The 27,786-nt window shown below is 40.6% G+C and overlaps 1 protein-coding gene across 3 annotated transcripts in view; it reads right to left on the reverse strand.

Moving 5' to 3' along the window:
• DIP2B (disco interacting protein 2 homolog B) overlaps window positions 1–27,786 on the reverse strand; it is a 224,352-nt gene that overhangs the window by 23,305 nt on the left and 173,261 nt on the right. For 2 of the 3 annotated variants that reach the window (XM_044915421.1, XM_021704908.2), the window contains 12 exons: window positions 27,451–27,544; window positions 26,859–26,978; window positions 25,345–25,459; window positions 24,641–24,780; window positions 23,426–23,562; window positions 20,109–20,189; window positions 17,877–18,004; window positions 16,035–16,149; window positions 12,324–12,525; window positions 5,276–5,385; window positions 5,056–5,136; window positions 380–503 (listed from right to left, as the gene is read on the reverse strand). In XM_044915421.1, the coding sequence (XP_044771356.1) occupies window positions 380–503; window positions 5,056–5,136; window positions 5,276–5,385; window positions 12,324–12,525; window positions 16,035–16,149; window positions 17,877–18,004; window positions 20,109–20,189; window positions 23,426–23,562; window positions 24,641–24,780; window positions 25,345–25,459; window positions 26,859–26,978; window positions 27,451–27,544 (1,447 nt within the window). Of the gene's footprint in view, window positions 1–379; window positions 504–5,055; window positions 5,137–5,275; window positions 5,386–12,323; window positions 12,526–16,034; window positions 16,150–17,872; window positions 18,005–20,108; window positions 20,190–23,425; window positions 23,563–24,640; window positions 24,781–25,344; window positions 25,460–26,858; window positions 26,979–27,450; window positions 27,545–27,786 lie in introns of those variants that run through there. The other variant, XM_044915422.1, reaches the window with a different exon arrangement.

Genomic DNA, 27,786 nt, shown 5'->3' on the forward strand with positions numbered 1-27,786 from the left:
TTCACACATAATATTCTTTAGGAACTGGGTGAAATGGTCCCAGTCCTGAACACTCCTAGAAACAAAGCACCTCTTTTGAAGGTTCCAAAAGTCAGAAGGTCTTCACTTATTCATTCGATATTTACCATAGCACCAGGAACTATGCTAGACAGTGGGAATACAAGACTAAATACAACAGACACAGTCCCAGCACAGCCATGGTGCTGCCCAACTCCAGGGCGTGAAGCTTGGTTCTTACCTTAGCCTGGGTGCCTGGGACTCCCAGAGCTGGGAAGTGCCCAGCCTATGTGGGCAAAGATGGCGGCCCTCACTTCCTGGCCCCTCATACTCTGTAGTCTGGTAATGGAGCTTGAGTCTAGTTTACCAACCCAACACCTACCAGGTGGATAGAGCAACACCACGTTGTCTCCTGCATTTAGATGACCCTTATCACCAAGAACGGACGCAATCCTCTCTGCTCGCTTATGAAGCTGAAGGCAACTGGCTGTGCACACAGTAGTTCCCTTGAAATAGAAGAAAGTATAAGTGGGTCAAAACTCAGGAAATTAAACAGTGACAAGTACAACGTTATGTCAGAAAGGCTTGTGCCTTGGTAGATTCTCTTTAGCAAGTTATCAATTCCAGTGAAAATTCCCGTAGTACCGAAAGACGTGTGGTATTTCTTTTTCAATGCCTGATGGTACTTAGGGAATATCAACATTAACTTAAATCAAACATATGTATCTATAGTCTTTCTTGTTTAAGACAGCTTCAAAAACACCTAGGAATTTTTTATTTAAATGAGGAAGAAAGAATGGAAGGAAAATAAAGGAAATAAAAGTAGGATGAGGGCAGGAGTCACTGCCGGCCGTGTGGCCACGTGCATCATGTGCATTTGCTGTGCGTCACACAAATTTGGCTCCGAGTATTCTAACAGCAAAGATGTAAACAAAACAGGAACAACTGGAATCAGAGTCCACTCGCTGATAATAAAGATTAGCAGATCAGAAGATGGCCAGCTACTCCTTTTTTTTTTTTTTAAAGATTTTATTTGTTTATTTGACAGAGAGACACAGCGAGAGAGGGAACACCAGCAGGGGGAGTGGGAGAGGGAGAAGCAGGCTTCCCTTGGAGCAGGGAGCCCGATGTGGGGCTTGATCCCAGGACCCCGGGATCATGACCTGAGCCGAAGGCAGACGCCTAACGACTGAGCCACCCAGGCGCCCCCAGCTACTCCTGATCCTGAGAATAATTTCTCTTTGAGGTCTTCATCAATTCCTGAATGTCAATCCAAGTTTCACTGAGCTGGGCTTTTTGAAACCCTTTTGTGTGTCAAGATAAACCACACAAATATGAAAGTGCATAAAATATGAATGTACTGCATAATGGAAAATTACAAAGCAAGCACTGGGATAAGAATGGGCAGGCATGAAGAACACCACTGCCAGCAGCAGCAAAGCACACCCAGGGGTGCCCCCCCGCTCCCGGTCTAGTCTCGTTCTTTCTTTCCCTCCATACGTAACCGCTACTTTGACTTTTTAATCTTAATCACTGATTTCCTTTTCTTTATAATGTTACCACCCGTGAAAGATGTGATTTTATAGAAATGTAATGTACAGTATATACTTCTGTGTTTTGCTTCTCTCTCTCAACATTAACAGTCATCTCTGCTGCAGTGCACGGGTGTAGTTCTCATTTTTGTTGCTGCGTAGTATTTAACTGTACAAACACACGACAATTTATTCATCCATTCTGCTGCTGATGGACAATATCATTCTTATACATGTATTCATACATGTATTCTTATACATTCTTATACATGTATCCTCATGTATCCTCATGTGTTTACATGAGTTTTGGTAAAGGGTAGACCTAGAGATGGAATTCTGGGGTCACCGCATATGCCTATCTCCAACTTCACTAAATAACACCAAATTATTCTCTGCCTATTGTGCGTATATACCACCCTATCTTTTTTTTTTTTTTTAATTTTTATTTATTTATTGAGAGAGAGAGAGAGAGCATGAGAGAGAGGAGGGTCAGAGAGAGAAGCAGACCCCCTGCTGAGCAGGGAGCCCGATGCAGGACTCGATCCTGGGACTCCAGGATCATGACCTGAACCGAAGGCAGCCGCTTAACCAACTGAGCCACCCAGGCGCCCCTATACCACCCTATCTTAATTATTGTAACTCTGTAACTCAAAAAGTCTCAGAAGAAAAACAAGTTTTATTTTTAAAGCTACTTTAAAAATAACTTTTAAGTTTCTTTAATATAAAATAGTACATGTTCAATATGGAAAAGAGAGACAAGTAAAATATAAGATATAACCACTATCAACATTTTGCTGTATATTTTCCTGGCTTTTAAAAAATGAGTATATATTATATATAAATTCACATGTGACATTAAAAAAATGTTACCATATTATACTATCTGCCTGAAGCTGTGTATTGCACTGGTAAAGAATGTGGGCTCAGAAGCCAGCTCTGGGTTCAAATGAAAGCGCTAATTTCCTAGTCCCACCACTTACTAGATCTCAGGCAAGTTATTTTATATCTCCGGGTCTCAGTTTCCTGAACCTTAAAATGAACTATAAAATATATAGCACCCAGAACAGGGTCTTCAGTAGGTACTCTATTATTATTATTACTTTTTAAAGGTTTATTTATCTCAGAAAAAGAGAGTGAGCACAAGTGGGAGGGGTAGGGGGAGAGGGAGAGAGAATCTCAAGTAGACTCTGCACTGAGCACGGAGCCCTATGCGGGGCTTGATCTCACGACCCTGAAATCACGATCTGACACAGAATCAAGAGTCAGATGCTTAACCGACTGAGCCACTCAGGTGCTCCTAGGTTTGATTATTTTACTGAAGTTTGATATGTTATTCTTCACCACTTACACATTATGAATATTTTCTGCATAATCAAATATTATTTTATAACACTGTTTTGAATGGCTGTATAGTATTTCATGCCATAATTTTATATGCCATAATTTACTAAGTCAACTGTCTATTGTTGGACGGTAAGGTTATAACACTAAAATGGATATCCCTTTGGCTAAAGTCAGGGTTAAATCCATAAGGCCATTTCTTGATTCTTACAATATTCTTCTTTTTGGCCTATGGTACAGTAGCAAACTAAACCTTCAATAAAAACAATTTTCTGGGGGTGCCTGGATGGCACGGGCAGTTAAGTGTCTGACTCTGGGTTTCAGCTCAGGTTGTGATCCCAGGGTCATGAGACTGAGCCACTGGGCGTGGCACCTGCTTAAGATTCTCTCTCTCCTTCTCCCTCTGCTCCCCCATCCCCTGCACTCTCTCTCTCAAATAAATAAATCTTTAATTTTTTTTTTTTTTTTCCTGGGCATGAGGGAACAATGTGATATGGTCACTAAGCTTTCTGACAGTCTGGGCTAATCCAAGGTAACATATTAGAATATGCAGAAGAATAAATGGACTAAATGTCTTTGAGTCAACACATACATTATTTCTCTAACCAAGAAGCAAATTTAAACTTATGCTCTCTAACAAATACCTGGGGGCGCACCTGGGTGGCTCAGTTGGTTGAGCGACTGCCTTTGGCTCAGGTCATGATCCTGGAGTCCCTGGATCAAGTAATGCATCAGGCTCCCCGCTCGGCAATGGTTCTTTAGATTTTTAATGATTTTTCACTAAGATGTGTAGCATACTCCCCTTATGAGGTTCTATCACTAAATAAACTCTCAAAAGTATTTGTATAAAATACATCAGAATCCAGGGGGGCCTGGGCAGAAGGGGGCAATTTGGGGAGGTGGCCCAGGAGATTTCTTTTTTTTTTTTTAAAGATTTTATTTATTTATTTGACAGAGAGAGACACAGCAAGAGAGGGAACACAAGCAGGGGGAGGGGGAGAGGGAGAAGCAGGCTCCCCGCAGAGCAGGGAGCCCGATGTGGGACTCGATCCCGGGACTCCAGGATCATGACCTGAGCCGAAGGCAGTCGCTTAACCGACTGAGCCACCCAGGCGCCTGGCCCAGGAGATTTCAATAGGCCCTACAGTCCTCCCCTGATGGTGGGAAATACTGTTATACGCCATTGTCACAGTACTTTTAGCCTCTGATTCAGCTGTTAAAACAAGTATTAGCACATGCCCACAGAATGCCTAACTTATATAATATTCTGGGGCGCCTGGGTGGCTCAGTCGTTAAGCGTCTGCCTTCGGCTCAGGTCATGATCCCAGGGTCCTGAGATCGAGCCCCGCATCGGGCTACCCGCTCGGCGGGAAGCCTGCTTCTCCTTCTCCCACTCCCCCCACTTGTGTTCCTGCTCTATCTCTCTCTCTGTCAAATAAATAAATAAAAATCTTTAAAATACGTATATCTATTTTATTCTGATGAACCATCCATTAGAGAGTATCAGTTAATAAATTTTGAATAATTTTCAATTTGTTTTTTATCTGTTAGCAATAAATCATTTAAGTATATAGTAAAAATAACTTTGTTTCAAGAAATATTTATCTATGGGGCGCCTGGGTGGTTCAGTCTGTTAAGCGTCTGCCTTTGGCTCAGGTCATGATCCCAGGGTCCTGGAACTGAGTCCCAGACTCCTTGCTCAGCAGGGAGTCTGCTTCTCCCTCTTCCTCTCCCTCTGCCACTCCCCCTGCTTGTGCTCTCTCTCTCTCTCTCAAATAAATAGTAAATAAAATCTTAAAAAATAAATGTTTATCTAAAGTCATTTTCTTCCTGGTGGAAGTCCAGAATTAAAAGTCAAATTGGGTTAAAAATGACATGACATAATGCATCCTATACATCTGCAGATCTATGGAACTGCACTGTTAGCCCCACTGTTCCTATCAGAACTGAATAAAGGCGACTCGACTGTAACATGAGGAGAGCCGGCATTAGATAACACTCCAGGAGGTCTCATTTCAACCTTGAAGTGATTGCACAATTTATCCTCATATGTCAAAACAAGGAGAAAGCAGTAACTCCTCCCTCAGAGTTGACAATGGAAATTTTCTGATGGAAGAGATCAAGAGTGCCTAAGATCCCCCATAATAGTCATCTGATTAGACATATACAGTTGGATTTTTAATACCTTGGCATTTAACAGCATGAAGAGTACATGGTCAGGAGTTGCCTGGGCTCGCCACTGTAAAATCTCCGCCAGAAACTGGTGCTGAAGTCATAAAGCAGAAAAAAGAACCAGGGTCAGTAACTTTGGAAAAGTTGGATAAGGCATCTCCCATCTACTGCCTGAAGCAGAAGTTCTGTTCTTGACTTTTTTATAAAAATCAACACATCTGAACTCTTCTTACCTTCCTCACTAAGTCATTCTCTTCAATTTGCCCAAGATCTCTTCCTGCAGCTTGTGCTATGCGTTTTCCAGCAACCAGATTCCCAACCATCACAGAAGCAGGGCCCACACCTGTAAGTAAAGGCAAAAATCAACTCTCTGGGGTTGGTAATTCAAACTATATCCCTGAAGTATTTCCAGACTGACCCAAACTAGTTCAAATATTCATTCAACAACTCAGACTGAGCATTCCTCTAGGCACTGGGGGCACAGTAGTAAACCAGCCAAACAGCCTGTTTTCTGGTGCGGAAAGGCAACCAGTAAGTACATATACAAATAAACCATGTCAGGTAGTAGGAAGTGCTAGAAAAAAACAAGATAGAACCAGAGAAGAGACAGGGATTTTGGAGGGTGGAGGGGAGGAGGTGGGCTCCTATAGCTTGGGTGTAAGGAATTTTTCACTCTGAGGAGGTAACAGTTGGTTGCACTAGTTCCTATTGATAAATAATTTCATCAGGTCCAATCACAGTATGACCCTAAAAATGAACTTAACAGTAAGGAATATCTGGTCTGGAAAGAAATCCGCCATCTATGAGAACTGAGAGTGGGTTCATCAGGAATCTCAGAAGTGCTTTATTAAAAGTGAGTAATGACAATGTGTTGTGGGACATTCTATAAGACAACTGGCCTGGACTCTTCAAAACCCGTGTCTTTAAGAGAAAATAAGGCTAGGAGTTTCCAAATTAAAGGACATGACAGCCAAATCAATGCATGACCTTGACTGGATACTAAATTTTTAAAAATCAGTTGTAGGGGTGCCTGAGTGGCCCAGATGGTTAAGCGTCTGCCTTCGGCTCAGGTCATGATCCCAGGGTCCTGGGATCGAGCCCCACATCGGGCTCCCTGCTCAGCGGGAAGCCTGCTTCTCCCTCTTCTTCTCCTGCTCCCCCTGCTTGCGCTCTCTTGCTCTGTCAAATAAATAAGTAAAATCTTTAAAAAATTAAAATTTAAAAAAATCAGTTGTAATAAAAAAGTGAAGAAATCTGGATACAGACTGTGTATTATTAGATGATAGCATTATATTGTTAAATTTCTTTCTTTTCTTTCTTTCTTTTTAAAGACCAAGTATGTGTACAGGAGCAGGGGTGGGAGGTTGGGGGGTGGGCAAAGGGGGAGAGAGAGAGAATCCCAAGCAGGGTCCACATCCAGTGCGGAGCCTGAGCGGGCTCCATCTCTTGACCCTGAGTTCATGACCTGAGCTGAAATCAAGAGTCAGATGCTTAACCAACTGAGCCACCTAGGAGCCCTAAGGTTAAATTTCTTAATAGAATAATGGCATTGTTGTTGATTAGGAAAACTTTAGGACTTTTTTTTTGTTTTGTTTTGGTCTTTGGAGATAACATTACAGAAGTATTTAGGGGTGAAATGTCGTGATTTCTGCAATTTATTTCCAAAGAGTTCAGTAAAACAATGTTAACAACTGGTGAATCTAGGGAAAGTATACAGGTGTTCATTGAGGTATTCTTTCAATATTTCCATGGGTTTGACACTTCCAAATAAAAATGGAGAACTCACTGAACTCTACCTCTGAAACTAATAATATATGTTAATTAATTGAATTTAAATTAAAAAATAAAAAGGGAGAACTCTCCCTCTCTTCAAGAAAAAAGTGCTAGGGTGCTGTATGCCTTTCTTGACAGTTGCTTGAAGACTCTATTGTTCCAAACTAAGCAGATGGCTAAAAGATAACAAAACTTATTACCATCCATGTTTTGAATAAGGTTGATGCTACATTATGAATTAATATTAAATATCTTTTATTGCCAAAATCTGTTGATCCTAAATATATAGCTGGAATAAAATCACTTAAATCATAGACTCTAAATGGGGAAGTATAGGTAAAGGGTATAAGGGAATTTTCTGTACTATTCGGCAACCTGAAGTGTGAAATTATTTCAAAATGAAAAGTTAAAAAATTTTTTCACGTCGAATAAAAAACTCAAGTATAAAGTACTCCAACACTCTGCTGGACAATTTGAGTCTACAAAGTATCTACTGAAATTTTAGGTATAATATGCAAAACTCCTTCCTAAGAAACTGTATAACAAGTTACAGAAAAGATATGTTATATTGGCAACAGCCTTTTATTTTTTTAAAGATTTTATTTATTTATTTGACAGAGAGAGAGAGAGCACAAGCAGGGGGAGCAGCAGAGGGAGAGGGAGAAGCAGGCTCACCAAGCAGGGAGCCCGATACAGGGCTTGGTCCCAGGACCCTGGGATCATGACCTGAGCCGAAGGCAGACGCTTTACTACTGAGCCACGCAGGCTCCCCTGCAACAGCCTTTTATATAGGCAGGGACTCAGAGTGTATCTGACTGTGTTAGCTACCCAATCCTGAAATTAGACTGTAAAATTAATAAAGGTGTGTGTTTTTATTTTTTTAAAAGATTTTATTTATTTGACAGAGAGAGATAGTGAGAGCAGGAACACAAGCAGGGGGAGTGGGAGAGGGAGAAGCAGGCTTCCCATGGAGCAGGGAGCCTGATGGGGGGCTCGATCCCAGGATTCTGTGACCATGACCTGAGCCGAAGGCAGATGCTTAACGACTGAGCCACCCAGGCGCCCCAAGGTGTGCGTTTTTAAAAGTGAATTTTTCACAGTAGTTTAAAACAGCAAAAATAATTCAGCAGCAATTTCTTGAGGTCCTTTTGTGTGCATTCCTTAAGTCTAAAGATCACAGAGGGTGAAAAATAATTGAAAGCAATAACATCTAAAAGGCTAACTGCTGACACCTTGCTGCACCTATAAATACGCCTTCGCCTTATTTTTCCCCACAAAATTATGCAAATTTCCTGTGGCAAAGAATGCTAGTCATCAATCCCAATACCTATTCTCCTCTTCCTCCTTAATAACAGACCCCCCAGTTTTAAGCTACGCAAATAAATGCCTGGAATTAAGACTATATTCTTTAGAGTGGAAGACTAATATGTAAGAGAAAGTATATGTGCAGTTTCTAGAAAATATGTTTAAAGGGCAAGGGTATTTCCTTCTTTGCTTTTTTTTCCACTTAGCTAGAATATAAGAATGATAGCTGGAGGTCAGGGGGCCTAACTGGGCCCTGAGGCAGTATGCTAGGATGACCGTGGCAGATTGTTTTATTTTCTTATAATCCTTCCTTTCCTTCCTGTTGTTGCCGAGATTATATGACAGGAGTATACCTCTCTGCTCTAATGACTCTGAGCATGGTCTGAACTTGTTTTGGACAATGACATGTTAGGAGCCATGACACAAACAGAAGCTTTAAATATGCTTGTGTGGTTTGGCTTGCCTTCTTGCTTTTGCCATCTGCCTTGAGAAAAATATGGTGCAGTAGCTGCTGGTCCCATGATGAGGAGACACATGGAAGAGTTCCGAACCCAACTATAACCTGGAATCAAGCCAAGCTCAGCTGATCCCAGCCAAGTTTAGCAGAGCCACATCCCATGAGTGAAAAATAAGTGCTTTGAAGCTATTGAGTTTTTAGAGTTATCTGTTATGTGGCATATCTGTAAAAACAGTTGACTGATACAATGCCAGAGCAAGAAGATGGGAAGCTGGAACCACAATGACTGGGGAGCTACCACCCTAGTCCCACACTGCCTAGCTCTGAATTTCTTTTACCTGAGAAAGAAAAACTTTTCTCTTGTTTTTTTAAGCAGCTATTAGGTTTTTCTGAAATTTGCAGCCAAAACCAGTCCTAATACATTTCCCATTCTTTTTTTTTTTTTAAAGACTTCATTTATTTGACAGAGAGAGCCCATGAGCAGGGGAGCAGCAGAGGGAGAGGAAGAAGCAGGCTCTCCTGAGCAGGGAGCTCAATGCAGGACTTGATCTCAGGACCCTGGGATCATGACCTGAGCCGAAGGCAGACGCCCAACCGACTGAGCCACCCAGGTGCCCACATTTCCCATTCTTTACACAATAGCTCCAACAGGCAGCTCGCTGAGATTTCTGTCACTAGGCTGCCTTACCTTAACCTTTTCCATCTTCCTTTTCCTCTCCTTTCTTACCTCACTCCTATTCATCTCCACCTTCCCATATTCTTCTTAAATCCCAACCTCTCATGTTATCCCCACATCATCTCTACCCCATCTGTGCCATGGTTTTCAAACTGCTTTGGTCCAACCCATATCCATCCCACTAAGATCTTAGCAGGACATCACAACAGACAGCAAAAATACAGAATCCAAACCTAATACTTTCATTAGACAAGGCAGATGCCATACCTGTGGGGGCTTAGGAATAAATCTTTTATAGAGGTTTTATTGTTTAATAAAATTGAAATCTGGCTAGCAAAAGCAATGTTTTAAGCATCTAGTATGTCTCTAGATAGCATCTTTTAAGCACCTACTATGACATGAAAGGCTTGTTAAAAGAATCCTGGGTTGGGGCGCCTGGGGGGCTCAGTCAGTTCAGCGTCCACCTTCGGCTCAGGTCATAATCCTGGGGTCCTGGGATTGAGCCCCGCGTCAGGCTCTCTGCTCTGCGGGAGTCTGGAGTCTGCTTCTCCCTCTCCCTCTGCCGGCCACTCCCCCTGCTTGTGCACCCGCACTCTCTCTCTCTATCAAATAAATAAATAAAATCTTAAAAATAAAATCCTAGATTAAATGCTATTTAAAATAGCATTTTAGGGGCGCCTGGGTGGCTCAGTTGTTAAGCGCCTGCCTTCGGCTCAGGTCATGATCCCAGGGTCCTGGGATCAAGCCCCGCATCGGGCTCCCTGCTTGGCGGGAAGCCTGCTTCTCCCTCTCCCACTCCCCCCGCTTGTGTTCCCTCTCTCGCTGTGTCTCTCTCTGTCAAATAAATAAATAAAATCTTTAAAAAAAATAAAAATAAAAAAATAGCATTTTATTATCAAGAGTATGCTTATTGTTATGAACACTGAGTAATCTATAAAATTGTTGAATCATTACATTGTACAACACCTGAAACTAATATAACACTGTATGTTGATCATATTTCAATTTAAAAAAGTTATTTAACATATTAAAAACTATTTAATACAATAGGATTTTAGGGATGCCTGGATGGCTCAGTTGGTTAAGCGTCTGCCTTTGGCTCAGGTCATGATCCCAGGGTCCTGGGATCAAGTCCTGCACCGTGCTCCTTGCTCAGTGTGTGTGAGGGGGCTGCTTCTCCCTCTGCCTGCCTCTCCCTCAGCTTGTGCTCTCTCTCTCTCTGACAAATAAATAAATAAAATCTTTTAAATAATAAAATAAAATAGGATTTTACTCATATGACAAATGAATGTAGGTCTTCAGTAAACCAGGAAGTGAGATGGAGAAGGCGCTGTGTGTTATATGAATCTGCCACACACTTAGGCAGGCAATATGAAGATAGTTTTTATATATTTTTTATGAATTACTTACAGACTTCTTGATTTTGACTGCCCCTTCAGAATATTAGCCTCCCTAAACTCTTATTTCCACTAGCAGAAACTGATAAATATCATATATACTTTGCTAGTGGATGAGTTGACAATAACAAGTATCTAGATAAACAACTGTGACATCATCCCCAGCCACCAGACCAGGGAAGTAACTTTTGCAGAGTGTATTAAAATTTTAATAATGTTAGGATAATGTCTTGAATAAAAATGTCCTAGAAGGTAAGAGGCTAACCTTTTATTATTGTACATTATGTTTACCTTTCAGTAAAAGCTGTCTTACAGAAATATGATTAAATGCCACACTTCCCCTTCCCTCCCTAATCTCCCCATTACCTCCTCTCTTCCCAACACATTTGGAGGCCAGTGAGCTGATGGACATTCTGTCTGTGTGTGTGCACCTATGTGCAAGTGGGTGAGTGGGTGGTGGTGGCAGGATCTGTAAAGTCCAGATTTGGGCTCTCATGTTTTCAGCCATTCAGGAAACTAGAAGCCTCTTATTAACTTCTCAATTAAAATAAATTAGCATCAAAAAACGTAATGATTTCAGTTTGGGTTAAACAGATATTTCAACATGATTGACCATCAATCAATTACTCCTCCCTTTAGCCTCTTACTCAGCCTTGTAACCTCTGTCTGCTCAGAAATAAGGCAAAAAGGTGAAATGGACTATTTGGGTTTTTTTTCCTCTTTTCCATATGGCAATTCACGTACACTTACTTGCATCTTTTTTTTTTTTTTTTTAAGATTTTATTTGTTTGACAGAGAGAGACACAGCGAGAGAGGGAACACAAGCAGGGAGAGTGGGAGAGGGAGAAGCAGGCCTCCCACAGAGCAGGGAGCCCAATGTGGGGCTCGATCCCAGGACCCTGGGATCATGACCTGAGCCAAAGGCAGACGCTTAACGACTGAGCCACCCAGGCGCCCCACTTACTTGCATCTTGAATTCACAGGAATTCGGAAAATGCAAAATATGCTATTTATCTTGTGTTTATAATGTGGAAAATTTCGAAATTAAGTATCTTGCTCCCTAGAGATATTACAGGCCCAAATCAGGCCCCTAAAGCTTAAAACGACTGAGGGATGACTCTTGGTAAGTGATTCCCAACAGAAAGGCAGTATAACATAGTGACTCAGAGTGTGGATTTTAGAGTCACACCTGGTGTGAGTCTCAGCTCAACCACTAACTAGCTATATGACTTTGAGCACAGTTCTTTTCTGAACTTTATTTTCCACAGCTGGGGCAACACTTTTAGGTCACATATGTACAATACTTAGCTTGTATCTGGCTTTTAGTAAGCACTCAATAAATACTAGCTATTCTTATTATTATCAGATCTTTCTCTTAGAGGACTTCTTTTATTCCAGTTCCACAAGGGAGATTTCAATCATCTTGACCCCAAGCCTTACATCCAGGGGAAATGGAAGCATGCTACTGAGAAGTACTCAGAAGAGGATGCCAGTAATAAACTCAGAGAAGGAGATTCTGCAGGCTCTCAATCCTCCCTGCTTTTGGTCATCTAATACTACTCTTATGTTACCAGTCTTTGTAAAATCCAGTTCTAGAGAAAGAATCATGGTGAAAAAAGTCAGCTTCTTGAAGTTATAATTTTAATGTTATGTCTTCAAAGCTAGCATATTACCTGGTTGCTTTTGTCGGGGTTTTGGCAAATTGGTCACACATGTATGTGGGCACATGAGGATATTGCAAGGATGTAGAGATCCCTCCAGAAAGAGCTGTTTCGTCTGAGATATGTGGATCCCTCCTAGAGGAGTTTTTGGCAATGTATTGGCAGGCACCAGAGCAAGACAATAAACACCCACTTGATGAATGCTATCGATTGCCTAGAAAAATACAAACAACAATATTCAGTGAGATTAATTTTACTACATTTGACATCCTCCTAACGTAATCCATTATTCTAGTCTAGGATTTCTCCTTTTCTATCCATTCTAGGTCTAGAATCTGCTAGATTATTAAAATCTCATACACCTGAAGCTACCTGTTTCTTTTAGCAATGGCAGAGATCAAGAGAAGATGGGTAAGATATGATCTAAATGGGACAGCGGTGGATACTGATTTGTAAGCCTCAATATGTTCTCCCTTGAATGGTAATGTCCAAAACCTAGACATTTGTTTCAGTTCTTTTAATATACAACATAGCTCAATTCAATAGAGGCCAAGTATTTTTATTATGAACACAAGAGAAGCCCTGGAAGTGGGCCCCTGCTTAACTGGTTCACCAAGTTACCCAGAATCCTGTCTACAAAACAATGGGGTGAGGCCCACCGCACACTGAACCCTGGAGGCCACTGGCACCTCCACTCCCGGCCACGCACCTGTGCCTCTGCTGAAGCTCAGCTGTGCGTGCTTCCACACCTTTTATGCTTGTTCTTGTGTTCACATAATTTAACTATTACATCAATTGATTAAACAGAGGGTAAAAGGACAGAGAGAGTTGTGCTTTGTTTGGAAAGACTCATTAAAAAACTATTGCTGGGAGGCGCCTGGGTGGCTCAGTTGTTAAGCGTCTGCCTTTGGCTCAGGTCATGATCCCAGGGTCCTGGGATCGAGCCCCGCATCGGGCTCCCTGCTCAGTGGGAAGCCTGCTTTTCCCTCTCCCACTCCCCCTGCTTGTGTTCCCTCTCTCACTGTGTCTCTCTGTGTCAAATAAATAATAAAAATAAAAACTTAAAAAAAAAACACCAAAAAACAAAAAACTATTGTTGGCAGACACAAGTTAATTCTAAAAGGTAAGGATTATGTATTCTAGTCCCTTTGCACATACTTGCATTCTAGTCTAACTTAAAGGAAATGAAAACAGAAAGCACAGACCATGCAGTTTGATGTAGTTTATGAAGGAGGTTGACCTGGAATGCAAACTGGTGTACTCATACTCACACTGCTCTCTATCAAACGAATGCAGGTATTTATATGTTTTGTGTAAAAATTTAATACTTGAAGAATTTCTCATTTTTATGATTCTCTGCTTCAACCACCTTTTAAAACTAACTGACCAACTACTAATACCAGTTCCAAACATACCAGCTGAGAGAGTTCTATTGTATCTCTCATAAGTCTTACTGAAAGAGAGACACAGCCTTAGAAGAATGGACCAATGGTCATAAAAGACAGACACGACCTTTTATTAAAACACCTTAACAGTGCAAAGGAATAAACCTGAACATCATATTCCTCAGACTATCCTACTAATCAACAGAGACAACTGGGAAATAGAAAGTCTGGCAGGGGTCCTAAGTCTCTGGTATTTTAGAATATACAGAGAGTTGGCAAATGTTATTACCTGAAGCCTGGATTCCCCACTGAAAATACACCGTCTGGCGAATCATCAATCGACCACCTTCTTTAAAAGGTGCTGAGTTAGGTATTTAGTTTATATTATACATAGATCTGGAGTTAACCTCTGGGCTCTAACCTCCCAGAACATATGGGGTCCTTACTGCTCTACTGTAGATCCAAATACTCCAAGCTGAGAAGCTACAGATACTGGGGAAATAATGCCCTCTTATTTCATGCCCAAATCAGACCCCGAATGACTTTTACAAGAATCTGGATTAGTAAGTAAGCAGTGCATGTGATTCCTATAATTGCTTTCCAGGAAAAAATAAGAAATATTTTAGGGGAATTTCAGTTTCCTATAATAGGGGGAAAATGTGTAATTCATTACAACATTCTACCATTATGCCTCACAATTCATTCCAAATGAAATAAGCATTTTGTTTGTTCAAAAACATGAATGGTATGAAAAATATTCTCTTTGCAGGTCTGATTCTTAGCCATCTTTCGGAGATCAGCCCAGTCCCACTTCTTTATAGTCTTTCCTGACCAGCCTATCCTCAGTAGATTCTCTTTCTTGTCTTTTCACTACAAATAGCCTATACTTTACCAGCTGATAATTCAGAACCACAAACCCCGAATATAAAAAGAAATCTTAAAAGTCATCTAGCCCTATCACTCATCTCAGGTTTGCATCATTTCTATACCATTACTACTAACTGGCAGTGAATATATCCAAATACCCCAAGCAGACAAGTAATAAATGTTGGGAACACTTCCAATAACATAGAATTTTCTTTGTCAAAGACAGTCCATGCTTTCTTTGGACCATACATTATCCAACAAATATTTACTGAGTCTACTATGTGTATGTGCTGGCATGATTCTCAGGATCTAGGGACTGAGTTGTGAACAAAATAGAGGAGGTCTTGGCCTTCATGGGCCTTATACTGTAGTGGATGTAGAAAACAATAACTATAAACACATGGTGATGAATACTGAGTAGACAAATAGTGAAAGGGAATGTTATTTAAAACAGTGGATCTCTCTAAACTCCTTACTGGAGATTATGCTTATGATGATTTTTTTTTTTTTTTAAGATTTTATTTATTTGATAGAGAGAGACACAGCGAGAGAGGGAACACAAGCAGGGGGAGTGGGAGAGGGAGAAGCAGGCCTCCCCTGGAGCAGGGAGCCCAGTGTGGGGCTCGATCCCAGGACCCTGGGATCATGACCCGAGCCGAAGGCAGACGCTTAATGACTGAGCCACCCAGGCGCCCCTATGATGATTATTTTTGATGTTAATAATAATCACCATCGTTATTTACCAAATACACCCTGTATACTTCGAATAACGATCTCACTGAATCCCTCCCATAGCTCTATCATTTTATCCCCAACTTACAGGTTAGGAAATAAACTCAGTAAGGTTAAGTAACATCTGGTACGGAGTGGCACTGTGATTCAAAGGCTGTAATTTCAAATGAAGACTAGACTCTTTTCATCATTCTATCCGTCCAACCCTCCCAACTAGTGATGTATCCCTTACACAGAGCCCAGGTCTTTCTCTTTCCCTAATGGTTATCTCACCTAGCTCTCTAATTCCATAGGAAAGCTCCTTCAGCATAAGAACAACATCTTACATTTGCTTGGATCCCTGCATGCTAGGCACCCATTACAGAACATATGTAGTAGGACTGTAGTTGTTGACAAGTGGATTGATTTCTGTCAAAGATGTGTTCCACACATGGTCAGTTTAAACTTTCATGGTTACTAAACACTCAAGGCGCAAAGAAAAAGTGAAAGAATCTGCTGAGGCAGGTCAATTCATCGTTCTTGGCAACCTGAGCAGAAAAACACTATGTAGACCAGAGGGAGAAATGGTACTAATTATATTATTTTGCTAAGAGTAACCAGAATGTTTGAGTACTGACTGGCAAGAAAAAAATAAGGTGTCATAAGTAGCCCAACAAAGAAAAAGCTTTCTCAGTGGTTGCTGCCACCTCTGACAGGCACAGCCAACCTGTCCTGACAGATACCAAGGGTGTGCGCTCACCTGCAACACTCGGCTCATCCACTGGAAACTGTCTTCCTCTGAAGCGTCGGGTCTTTGTTCCGCAACCACCACAATGCGCTCATCATAAAATACAGACACAGAAAACACAGCAATTCTAAGAGAGACAGATCAAACACGTCAGGACTCCCTTCACAACCAGACCTATTTGCTTTGCTCAGTTGGAATAACAGAGAGGAGACATCCCCACCACACTAGCCAGAAGCAAGTTGTTTAGAAAAGAAAATGCCACGGTCATTACCATTAAAACGAGGACTCAGAACATGTACTAATAAGCACCACTGGCCTGAACACCGGGACACAGTGATAAATAGGACACAGTCCCTGTCTTCACAGAGCTTGCATGTCAGAGACAGAACAAATAAATATAAAATAATGTCATGTTGTAGTATACACTGGGAAGAAAAGCAAGGCAGGGCGAGGGGCAGAGCGGTGTGCGGCTTGGCCGCACCACTGAAGGCAGGGTGGTGGGGGAGTGCCTCCCTGAGGAGTGGACACTGGAGCAGAGACCTGAGTGAAGTGAGGACGCGAGCCATGCGAAGATCTGGAGGAAGAGGTTTCCGGGCAGAAGGAACGGAAAGCGAAAAGGTTCTGAGGTAGGAACGAGCTTGGCAGGTTTGAGGAACAGCAAGAAGGCCAGTGTGCCTGGAGCAGAGTAGTGAAGCAGAGAGTGGTGGGGAGAGGTCAGACCCAGACCAGGGCAGGCAGGGGGACCTGGCAGGCCAAGGGGAGGGGGATGTTCTGAGTGAGGTCTCCGCTCAAACGTCCCCTTACTAGTGAGGCATTCCCAGACCACCCTATACAAACCGGCAAGCACGCTCTCACCCAACCCCGTGTTCTCGATTTCCCTGTGTCTGCAGTTACTGTTTCCCCTGATGAGAATGTGAGCTTCACAAGGGCAGAAACCTGGCCTGTTTCGTTCACTGCCACATGTGTCCAGAACAGTGGCACACAGTTGGCATCCAATAAATATTTGTTGAATGGATGCCTGAAAGAATGGGAAGTCACTAGAGAGCTGAATATGCCCTTCTTTCCTTCCTTTCTTCCACATGTATTTATCGAACACCTACTGTGTGCCAGGTGCTGTGCTGAGTGCTGGGGATATAACAGTGACCAAAGAGAGAAGGTCAAGTGCCCCACGGAGTTTACATCTCAGAGGAAGTCATGTCATTACAAAAACTACACATTTTAGGAACTGGTTCTGTATGGTTTCATTAATTTTTCCTACTTCTTAAAAAACTAAAGGGATACCCAGAGTGCTTTAAATATATATATCCATGATTATAAACTACTGGATAGACATCAACTACTCAAGTATGTACCAAATATCTTTTCTTGTGTTAATAAGCAAAGAAAAAAGGATTTGTAATTGACTTTATCCATGGAATTTGAAATTAGCACTTGTGTACTATGTCAATCTCTGTGTTAAAATGTTGTAATAATTTAGAGATGAGTAAGAGAAACAATTCTCAGATATAAAATTCCTACAATGTAGCATCTATCTTAATTAGCCTGAATGGCACTACTTCTATATTGACAAATGTAGGAAGTTGAATGTTTTAGTAAAATTCTCCAGAGTCCTCAGAATTCAACGAAGAGTAATAATTAAAAATTGAAATACAGGATATGGTTATATTCTATTCCTCTCAATTTCAACCAAAGAACCCGCCATGTTAAGACAAATATTCAAAGGCCAACTCCTGCTGTGCTTAGCCAAAAATAACCCAATCACTTAGAGACTCTACAGAATACAACTCAAATCACTCTGTAAAGATACATTTAGATTCCACTGGAAGTGCTAACACTTGAATTTTTACTACTCACCTTCCTCTATAAACAGTCTTTATTGATTCAACAGCCAATCCAGTAGCAACAATGTCATCAGCATTATGTCTTCGACCACTAACCATCAGTAACCCATCCATTTTTCCAACTACAAACACCAAACTGCCCTGAAAGGTAACAACAATTTACCTTGATTTCCATTATTTAAATAGTAAAACAGACATTTTACTTCCTACCTTGAAATAGGGCTCATCAAAAATATAAGAAAACAACACTGTGTTTTATGGCTTCTAAAAAAAGTGTTTCATACCTCAAAAATCAGGGGGGAAATCAGTAGCATATTACAATTAATTACAGCATATAAGAAAGGAATTTGTTGATATTTATTCTCAGGGAGGAATTTTATTAAGAAAACAACTAGGATTCCACACAAGCACAGTTTATTTTCCCAGACATGATTATGTACCTATTCATAAGATGATGCAAAGAAAAAAATGGTTAACTCATTTAATACTGGAATTAGGAAGAAATTAAAACAGCTGAATGTGAGAACGCCTGTTTTAGGTTTACAAGGGTAATGCTGTTTCCATTTGGCAAGATGAAAAATAGGCTAATAAAGGTTTAAGAAACACTGGAGGAGCCTCTCCTTTCCAAGAAGATAACACAGCTGCAATCCCCCAAAAGCATCACTGTACAAATAATACTTCTCAATAATTCCCCTAGACCCATTTGCAATAAGTTGACTTTTCCATTCATTACACAAGTCCTAAATTTCCTGGACAATTTACACATATTCAATTATCTAGTAGTCATCTCCACATGAATGTCACCTGTTGAATTATCGCGCACCATGTAGTGTCATTCACTGACTGGGTTATGTAAGTAAAGTAGAACTTCTAGCCTCAGGAAGCTACTGGTCAATCTCAGAAGATGGAAAGGAACCAGCCATTTCTAACACAGTCTGAAAAGTGCTATGGTGGAAGTAAGTGAAGAGAAAGACAGACACAGATCTGTCCATTTCTCCATTTCTTTCACAGCAGAATTTTCAGCTGGGCATGGCTGACCAAAATAAAGACTATTTCAGTGCCCCCTGACCCATGAGACATAAGGGGAAGTGTTGCTCAGCAGCGTCAGGAAATCTTCCTTAGGAGATGGTAGGACTGCACTCTATCCTGTTTCCTGGAATGCAGATGGGACGCCGCAGCTCCATCTTGGACCTCAGTCATGGAGAGGTAAACTAAAAGGGGCTGGGTTTTGGAGAACTTTTTGGTGCTGAGAGGAGAAGTCAAGACAGTGGTTATAGATTTCTCTTTCTAGGACAGAGATCCTCTTAGAGGTGTGCCCCTCACGCCCCTGCCCCCATAAATGGTGGGGAAGAAATAAAATTAGATCTTTCCTTATGTAACTTGAGTTGTTAAGAGGAGAAGAAAGAGTAAGGAGGTAATTAGAGTTGGATGGAGATACATGGGCTTAACTATGATCATGAATATCTGTTACTGGCAAAATATAACCAAACTTCCCATTATGTTATGTAAAATCCTTCATGATCTGCCTGCCTCTCTACCTTCCTTGTTGGCTCATGAAGCTAACTGTGAGCTCTCTGAGAAGAGACTTTGCATTTTAATTGTCTCTGTCAGTGCCTGTAAACACCACTTGCTGGAAAGCAAACTGATTTTATGGTGTAGTGCTGCTAATTTGTATGAAAATGCTTTGTACACAATTATGGTGTCCCTTTGCTAAGGTAACTTTTCTCAGCATTCTTCTAACTTACTGAAACATAGAAATCAACTCAAAGAAATGGAGCAAGAATAAATGAAGAGTTTTTCTTTGAAAGTAAAAAAGTCTTAGTTTGAAGGAGTCAAATGAACTTGGGTAATGAAAGCAATAAATATTAACTCAGTTTATGACATTTTTATTTTTATTTTTTTTTAAAGATTTTATTTATTTATTTGAGAGAGAGAGAGAGAGAAAGCACATGAGAGGGGGGAGGGTCAGAGGGAGAAGCAGACTCCCTGCCGAGCAGGGAGCCCGATGCGGGACTCGATCCCGGGACTCTGGGATCATGACCTGAGCCGAAGGCAGTCGCTTAACCAACTGAGCCACCCAGGCGCCCCAGTTTATGATATTTTTAAAAAAACTGCTCTAAATCTAAGAGAGGCCCTGTAACACTCTTGAACTAATCTGAATTTCTTCTGTTCTGTGACAGAAACTTTTGTAAAGTACAAATATCTGGATCAGATACACCAAAACAAACATGAATGTATCACTTACCGGCCCTACAAACCCCAGAAGTCCTGACCGGATGAAGGGCACATCCCCAACAGGAGAGCCTGCAGAATTCACTGGAATCACCTAAAAGACAGAAAGCAGTGAAAATCTTCATTTTTTCTTAAAATATGTATTTGATTTTTATTTTTTATTTTTTTAATTATGTTATGTTAATCACCATACATTACATCATTAGTTTTTGATGTAGTGTTCCATGATTCATTGTTTGCGCATAACACCCAGTGCTCCCTGCAGAACCTGCCCTCTTTAATACCCATCACCAGGCTAACCCATCCCCCCACCCCCCTCCCCTCTAGAACCCTCAGTTTGTTTCTCAGAGTCCATAGTCTCTCATGTATTCGAGTTTTAAAAAGTCTTTAAAAAAACTACAATGGTAATATACACTTGTTTAAAAACTTAAAATTATATAGTGATGTCAGTATTCCCACTTTTAAGGGATAAACATTTAAAATTTGTTGTGAATCTCTTGGATGCTTTATAGCTAGACTTAGACTTAATATTAACATATTAAGAATTTATTTTTATAAAAGGTCATATTATATATACTGTTTTGCAACCTTTTCCCCATACTATATATTTTTCACATAACATATATATTTTGGATATCTTTACAAGTTGGTGATTGTTGCTCTAGCTCTTTGTTTAATGGTTCTGTGATACATCATCACACGGGGGACGGGATAGAGTAGCCCTTGAAGTCAGACGTAAGTTCGATTTTTGACTCTGCCATTTACTAGTTAAGTTCCTGGACTTCTTGAAGCCTCAGGTTCTTTGACCATAAAATAGAGCTCCCAATGCCTGTCACAGGTTTAGGGTAAAGATTAAGGGAATGTAAATAGATCTGGAGATGTAAGCACAGTGTTTGGCCCAGAGTCGGTCCTCAGGAAACTATGAGAATTTAGTACTATTACAGTATAAGCAGTCTTTCTGGCTAGGCAGGCCATCTAATTTTACTGTTATAAACGTGCTTTACTGAATACTGCTGTACAGATTTCTGTGTATTTGTACAAAAGGCATGAGCCCTTTCAAGTTTTTCTTACCAGTAGTTTATTTTTATTTTTAAAAAGATTTTATTTATTTATTTGACAGAGAGAGAGAGGGAAAGAGAATCTGAAGCATACTCCGCACTGAGCACAGAGCCCAACATGGGGCTTGATCCCACAACCGTGAGATTGTGACCTGAGCCCAAACCAAGAGTTGGACTCTTAACTGAGTGAGCCACCCAGGCGCCCCTGCCAGTAGCTTATTTTTAAAGATGTACTTTATTTTATTTTCTAGTCATGACTAGGTCTTCTGTCCTACTGGAAGGTTAACTACACTGGAAAACTCTCTCAGGATTTAAATGTAAGAATCCAGTAAGAAAAGTATTAGAAACTGTCATTTGCAAAACCAAGGCAATAGTTTTCTCCTTTTTTTGGTTAGGATTTTTATTCTACTTCGTTATCATTAAATTTATACTGCAGATTTCAAAATTTCTTCAGCAATAAGGACCTAGCAGTTTGGTATTAAAGTCTGAGAATTTTGGCTAGGCAGTTGCTCTTGTATGAAAGGCAACATAATAAAATATGATCAGTATCTTCAAACACTGCTTGAGTATCTTGTTTATGGTAAGGAAAATGCAATGACGAAAAATTTAGATATTGGGAACCTAGGTACTCCAAGCATTTAAAAAGAAGAGAAGTAGGGTGAGATTTGAAGTAGTATAATGTATAGACACTCAGCACAGGTAATTAGTCACCTGTGAGAGCAAATCAAGAGCCTGGCAGTAAACCTATGCCTTAAGAGTTTATCAATTTCCACTCCTATCAAGATGAATTGGTCACAGCTTTTGAAGGCAGGCCAAGATTGCAGTAGTAATAATGATGATGTGATGATGAATAGACATTTAATAATTTATATTATACCATTTTAGGCTGTGGAAACACAGCTCAGGAGCGCTTAACCTTTTCCAGCTACCACACTATTCATATAGATTAACACTGTCCTGTCAGTTACATCTGTTGCTACATAAGTTTGTAATGGTATGTACCAATAGTGGTATGGTAGACAGATGTGCCCTGCCATACTGAGACTGAGAATCAATTATAGAAAAAGGAAGCTCAAAGAACCAAAAATTGGTAGTGGTCATATTATAAGCCCTGTCTAATATAAAGGCCCATAAAATGGAGTTTTCTGTTCCCTAAAAGCTACCCTGAGGCAGGTTAATCCCAATTATGAAATACAGACAATTCATTATACCTGTTCTGATTCCCAGGCTCACCAGGCAAACTTTCATTACAATTTGTCTTCACATGCAGAACTGTCTGCAGGAAAACAACGTGCTAGTTCTACTAGAATATGAGCTATTTGAGGAGCTTTGTTTGTTTTCCTGAGGTACCACAAGCATCTAGAATACTGCCAGACACACAGAAGGTGCTCAGTAAGTATTTGTTGACTGAAAGACTGAATAATGGGAGCAATAAGGCCCTGTGACGGGACAGTTCTTCATTAGTAACCCGGTGTTCTGGGGGACATCAGTCTTCACAGGCTCAGGTTAACTTGAGTCTTACTCTGGAGAGATGGATCTACTGTCAATGTACTCTTAAAATTAAATATGTGGGCTTACAAAGCTCAAGTACGGCATATTCACCAGACTGAACTTTTGTGAGGCCTCTTACTCTTTATTTACTTGACGGGTAAACAGTACTTCCTGCGGGCCGGGGCTGTTCTAAGTCCTTTATAAACATCAACTCATTTAGTCCACAACAATCCTGTGAGGTAGATAACTATGATTTCTCACATTTTAAAGATAAGGAAATTGAGGATCAAAGGGGAAGGGAGGGAAAAATGAAACAAGATGAAACGAGAGAGGGAGACAAACCGTAAGAGACTCTTAATTTCAGGAAACAAACTGAGGGTTGCTGGAGTGGAGGGGGGTGGGAGGGATGGGGTGGCTGGGTGATGGACATTGGGGAGGGTATGTGTCGTGGTGAGCGCTGTGAATTGTGTAAGACTGATGAATCACAGACCTGTATCTCTGAAACAAGTAATACATTATATGTTAATAAAAAATTAAAAAATAAATTAGAAAAGGGAAAAAACAATAAATAAAGATAAGGAAACTGAGGCACAGAAGAGGTTAAGGAACTCCCCCAAGGTCAGCTAGTAAGTGGCGGAGTTAGGATCTGAACTCAAGCAGCCTAGCTCCAGAGTATACTCTCTTAGCTGCTCCATTATGCTATTTCCCATAGACCAGCTCATCTGACTTTGTGACACCCTGACCTCACCAAGATCCCCCCCCAGACTTTCATATTATGTACCTCAAATGTATTTTTTGTCACACCAGCAAGCCCAAAGTACATCATGCCTCCTGTTCTAGAGCTGACACAGATTTCTCCAATTTCATCTGTTTTGCAGAGTTGGGGAGGTCCATCAGGTCTCACAATGCACATCATCCCTAGTGTGCAGAAAATACAGTTAAGGGACAGAGATTCTGGAAACTTTGTAAAATAACAGCTTCATCCCCGTGAACCCAGGAAAGTTGTGCATTTACTGAGCGGCGTTAAGTAAGAATGCCAAACAGGAATGTCAAAAATAGACCTGAAACTACATAGGTGTATCTGAAATTTCCATTTTTTAAGCTCTGATAATCTTTAAATCTTTAAAATTCAGCAAATAAAACTACAACAGATGCAGACCGAAGCTTTCGAAGAGGGTAACATTTTTTTTGAAGATTTTATTTATTTATTTAAAGAGAGAGAGAGTGCGTGTCTGCAGAAGGGGCAGAGGGAGAGGGAGAGAATCTCAAGCACACTCTGCACATAGCATGGAGCCCAACATGGGGCTCGATCTCATGACCCCGAGATCATGACCTGAGCCGAAATCAAGAGTCAGATGCTTATCGATTGAGCCACTCAGGTGCTCCCAAAGACAGTAACATGTTAAAAATGACTACAAACGGTGCCTGGGTGGCTCAGGTGGTTAAGCGTCTGCCTTCGGCTCAGGTCATGATCCCAGGGTCCTGGGATCGAGTCCCACATCGGGCTCCCGGCTCAGCGCAGAGCCTGCTTCTCCCTCTGACCCTCTCCCCTCTCATGCTGTTTCTCTCTCGCTTGCTCTCTAAAAAATAAATAAAATCTTAAAAAAAAAAAAAAATGACTACAAAGTCCAAAGAAACAGGTTAAATTAATTTACCCCTGGGCAGATCAAACTCACTCATGGAAGCAGTGTGCTCTAACTTTCTGCCAGCCCCAATGTCTTGGCAATTACAGCGAAAACCAGACAACTTTAGTGTAACTCAGTACTTAAGCTTTCCATACGAAAAACTGTAATCAAATCATTCAATTAAATCATACAATACTGCTGGAAAGTAAGTATAATTAGAATCACCAAACTGTTAGAGAGGCTTTGAGAACTTAAGTGACTAAGTATTAAATTTTGTATTCCTGGGTGTGGGTCTCATATTTTATCAGGCTCTACTATCCCTAATGACAAATCTTTATGAAAAATCAAAAGGTGCTCTGGAGAGAACTCACCACCAGGCATTACGTGGCCCACATCCTGGACCGTCAGTGCTGAATTTTTATCTTCAGTATTGACCCGTATTACCCCATAGCTCAATCCATTCATTGAGAGAATAGCTCTTCCTGGCAAAGGAGCCCCTGGAACTCCAGGCCTGAAAACAAAATAAACTCATCAAATTTGGCAAATTACATGATATCAAGATAAAAGTACAAATATGTAAGAAAGCAAATTTCCTCTGGCTACCACACACCAAAAAATCCTCCTTTTCTCTACCTAAAACATGCCAAATTAATCAACTTCACACGTACAAAGCATGGTTCACATTCATTCGGGCGGAAAAAGTAAATTTTAAATCCAATATTGAGAATATATTGGCTTGGGTGTACTTTCCATACTTAAGCTGTAATCAAGAATAGCCTATTTGTAGTTTAAGATGCTAACGAAGGAGTCTGAAGAGCAAAACAGCACAGAAAAAGAACTCATTCACAAATTCGAGATGAGAATAATTAACGTAAATTTTCAGTTTACCAGTTACCCTTAGGGCAAGAGTGGGGAAAAATAAACGAGATGCTTCAAACTGCTTTACAAAGTCATTTTCACTTTTAGGCTGATGAAGCAGAAAATTAGTTAGCACCCCTTGTCATTGCCTGGTAAATACTGCACATTTGATCAGAGTTGTAACATACGTCAAGGGCACTGACATTCTGGACAATACCTGCGGATTGCAACAGTCATGGCTTCAGCAGAAGTAGCACATGGACAGATGGCCTCAGGTTTCAGTCCATGGCTTTGGAATAGACTCAGGAAGGCATCACAGGACGACACAGACCCTAAGGAGTTGGAATAGATCAACTTGAAAGCTGAAATTGTGATTTTCATTACTGCGGAAAATTGGTAAAGAGTGGAGAACTGACCCATTTGCTTCTCATGAGAACTCTCACTGTACATCATTACTTCCATACAGATATTTTATTGTACCTGTGAGATGGTGGATACGTTTCAAGGACAAATAAATGCTCATCCGGCCCATAAAATAGGTCAATGACACTATTCAAAGTCACAATTTGGCATAGGGCTGCTACTACCAAACTGCCCAATCAATAGCAGAGATGCACTGCAGCCAATAGGCAGCCAGTCTGGAAGCGAGCAACTCTTCCTGAAGTAACTTGTTTAGCTAGTATAGTGCTGATATTCTCTTCTATGTGATATTCTCCAATTTGTTTCTTATTAATGTCAACCCCACACCTGTGTTTATACCAGGATGACTACTATACCATTGTGACTACTGACAGAAATCCATTTATGGCAAAGAGCACAGTTTCTAATGCTTTACCTGATTCTACTCAGAGTGTTTGTGCTTATAAGGAAAAGCAGGTAATACGGTAAGATCTCTAAAAGCTTTCCCAAAGTCTCTGATTTGTTCATAGGGGGAATTTACATAAAGTCCTAACACCTGGTTATAGCAAGTCACCATCTTACCACTCCTTGTAGTCACATGATAGAAAAAGGATATAAATGAGTGAGCAAGAAAGGGTGTTTTTTTGTTGTTGTTTTGTTTTTAAAGATTTTGTTTATTTACTTGACAGAGAGAGCACATGCAGAGGGGAGTGGAAGGCAGAAGGAGAGGAAGAAGCAGACTCCCCATGGAGCAGGGAGCCTGATGCAGGACTCAATCCTAGGACCCTTGGATCATGACCTAAGCCAAAGGCAGACACCCAACCAACTGAGCCACCCAGGTGCCCCAAGAAGGGGTGTTTTTGAAAACTTATAGAAAATGTGGCGTATCTATTCAGTGGAATATTACAGGGCAATGAAAAGGAACAAAGCATGAACACATGCTACAACAGGGATGAATCTTGAAAACATGCTACATGAAAGAACCCAATCACAAAAGACCACATGTAGTAGGATTACATTTATATGAAATGTCCATAGTAGGTAAATCTGTAGAGACAGAAAGCAGATGAGCAGTTGCCTAGGGCTAGGGGACAGAGAGGGAGAAATGGGGAGTGAACACTAATGGATATAGGAACTTAGTTCATGGTGACAGTTGACTAACTATGCATATTCTGAAACCACTGAACTGTACACTTTAAATGGATGAGTTTTACGGTATGTGAATTACATTTCAATGCAGATGTTAAAAAAAAAAGCTTATAGAAAGGAGGCAAAAACCTCAACCTACCAAAGGAAAGAATATTCCCAGGCCCACACTCCAGAAATACTCACAGGGATTAGCTCCATCAGTTACAATTAACATTCGGAGGGAACTCAAGCTCACATCTCTTTGGTCCCGATGCGCCATCATAGCCCAATGCAAGTCTCGACATTTTACTAAAGCTACCTTGGCTATAAATTCAAAAGGGATAAAGTTAACACACACATTGTTATGTATTGGTATGTATTTAATATACTATCATAAAAACATTTTTACTTATTTTAGGGATCATGATTCTCACTTAGAGAAAATAAAAAAGACTTCAAAGAAATTGTGCCAGGTGTGCTGAAGCACTATCGACTGACAGGACACACAATTATTGTGCTTACTGTGACCCGCAGGCAGGCCACATAGCTCAGCTAAGGAAGCTTTGAACACTGAAGCACCCAATAAATCTAATTTGGGGCTCAGATTCAAGCAAATTAATCTCAACTCTTAAGAAAAGACGTTGAGACAACATACCTGATTTTAGAGTGACTGAATTCTAAAACCTGTCAAGCCACCAAGGCATAGAATTATGGCTCTAGAAGAGCAATTTGAAAATCCCTGAAATCTTAGTTCAAACAGTCACATAATTAAAGCTTAGATGCTATGTATGATTACCTTTGTGGGCATGTACTCTTTGGACCCAAGAGAGAGGGCAAGTCTTCATAACAGAGTAGGGTACGCTAATTGTATGCATCTTATTCATTACATTCTGAAAAGCAAAGAAAGATAAAAAGTAATCAATACCCAATACATACTAAGCATTTTAAAACTGAACTGATATTTTATTATTTTAATCATACAAGTAATACATGCTCTTTGAAAAAAAACTGAAATATTGACTCTAAGGTTAAAGTCTCCTTTGCTACTACCTACCCTCAAACTTGGTTCCCTCCTCTCCTCCTCAGAGTCAATTGATTATGAATCTGGCATTTATCCTCCTAGTCCTTTTTC

Source organism: Neomonachus schauinslandi, chromosome 5 (assembly GCF_002201575.2).
Source record: "Neomonachus schauinslandi chromosome 5, ASM220157v2, whole genome shotgun sequence".
Classification (NCBI taxonomy): domain Eukaryota; kingdom Metazoa; phylum Chordata; class Mammalia; order Carnivora; family Phocidae; genus Neomonachus; species Neomonachus schauinslandi.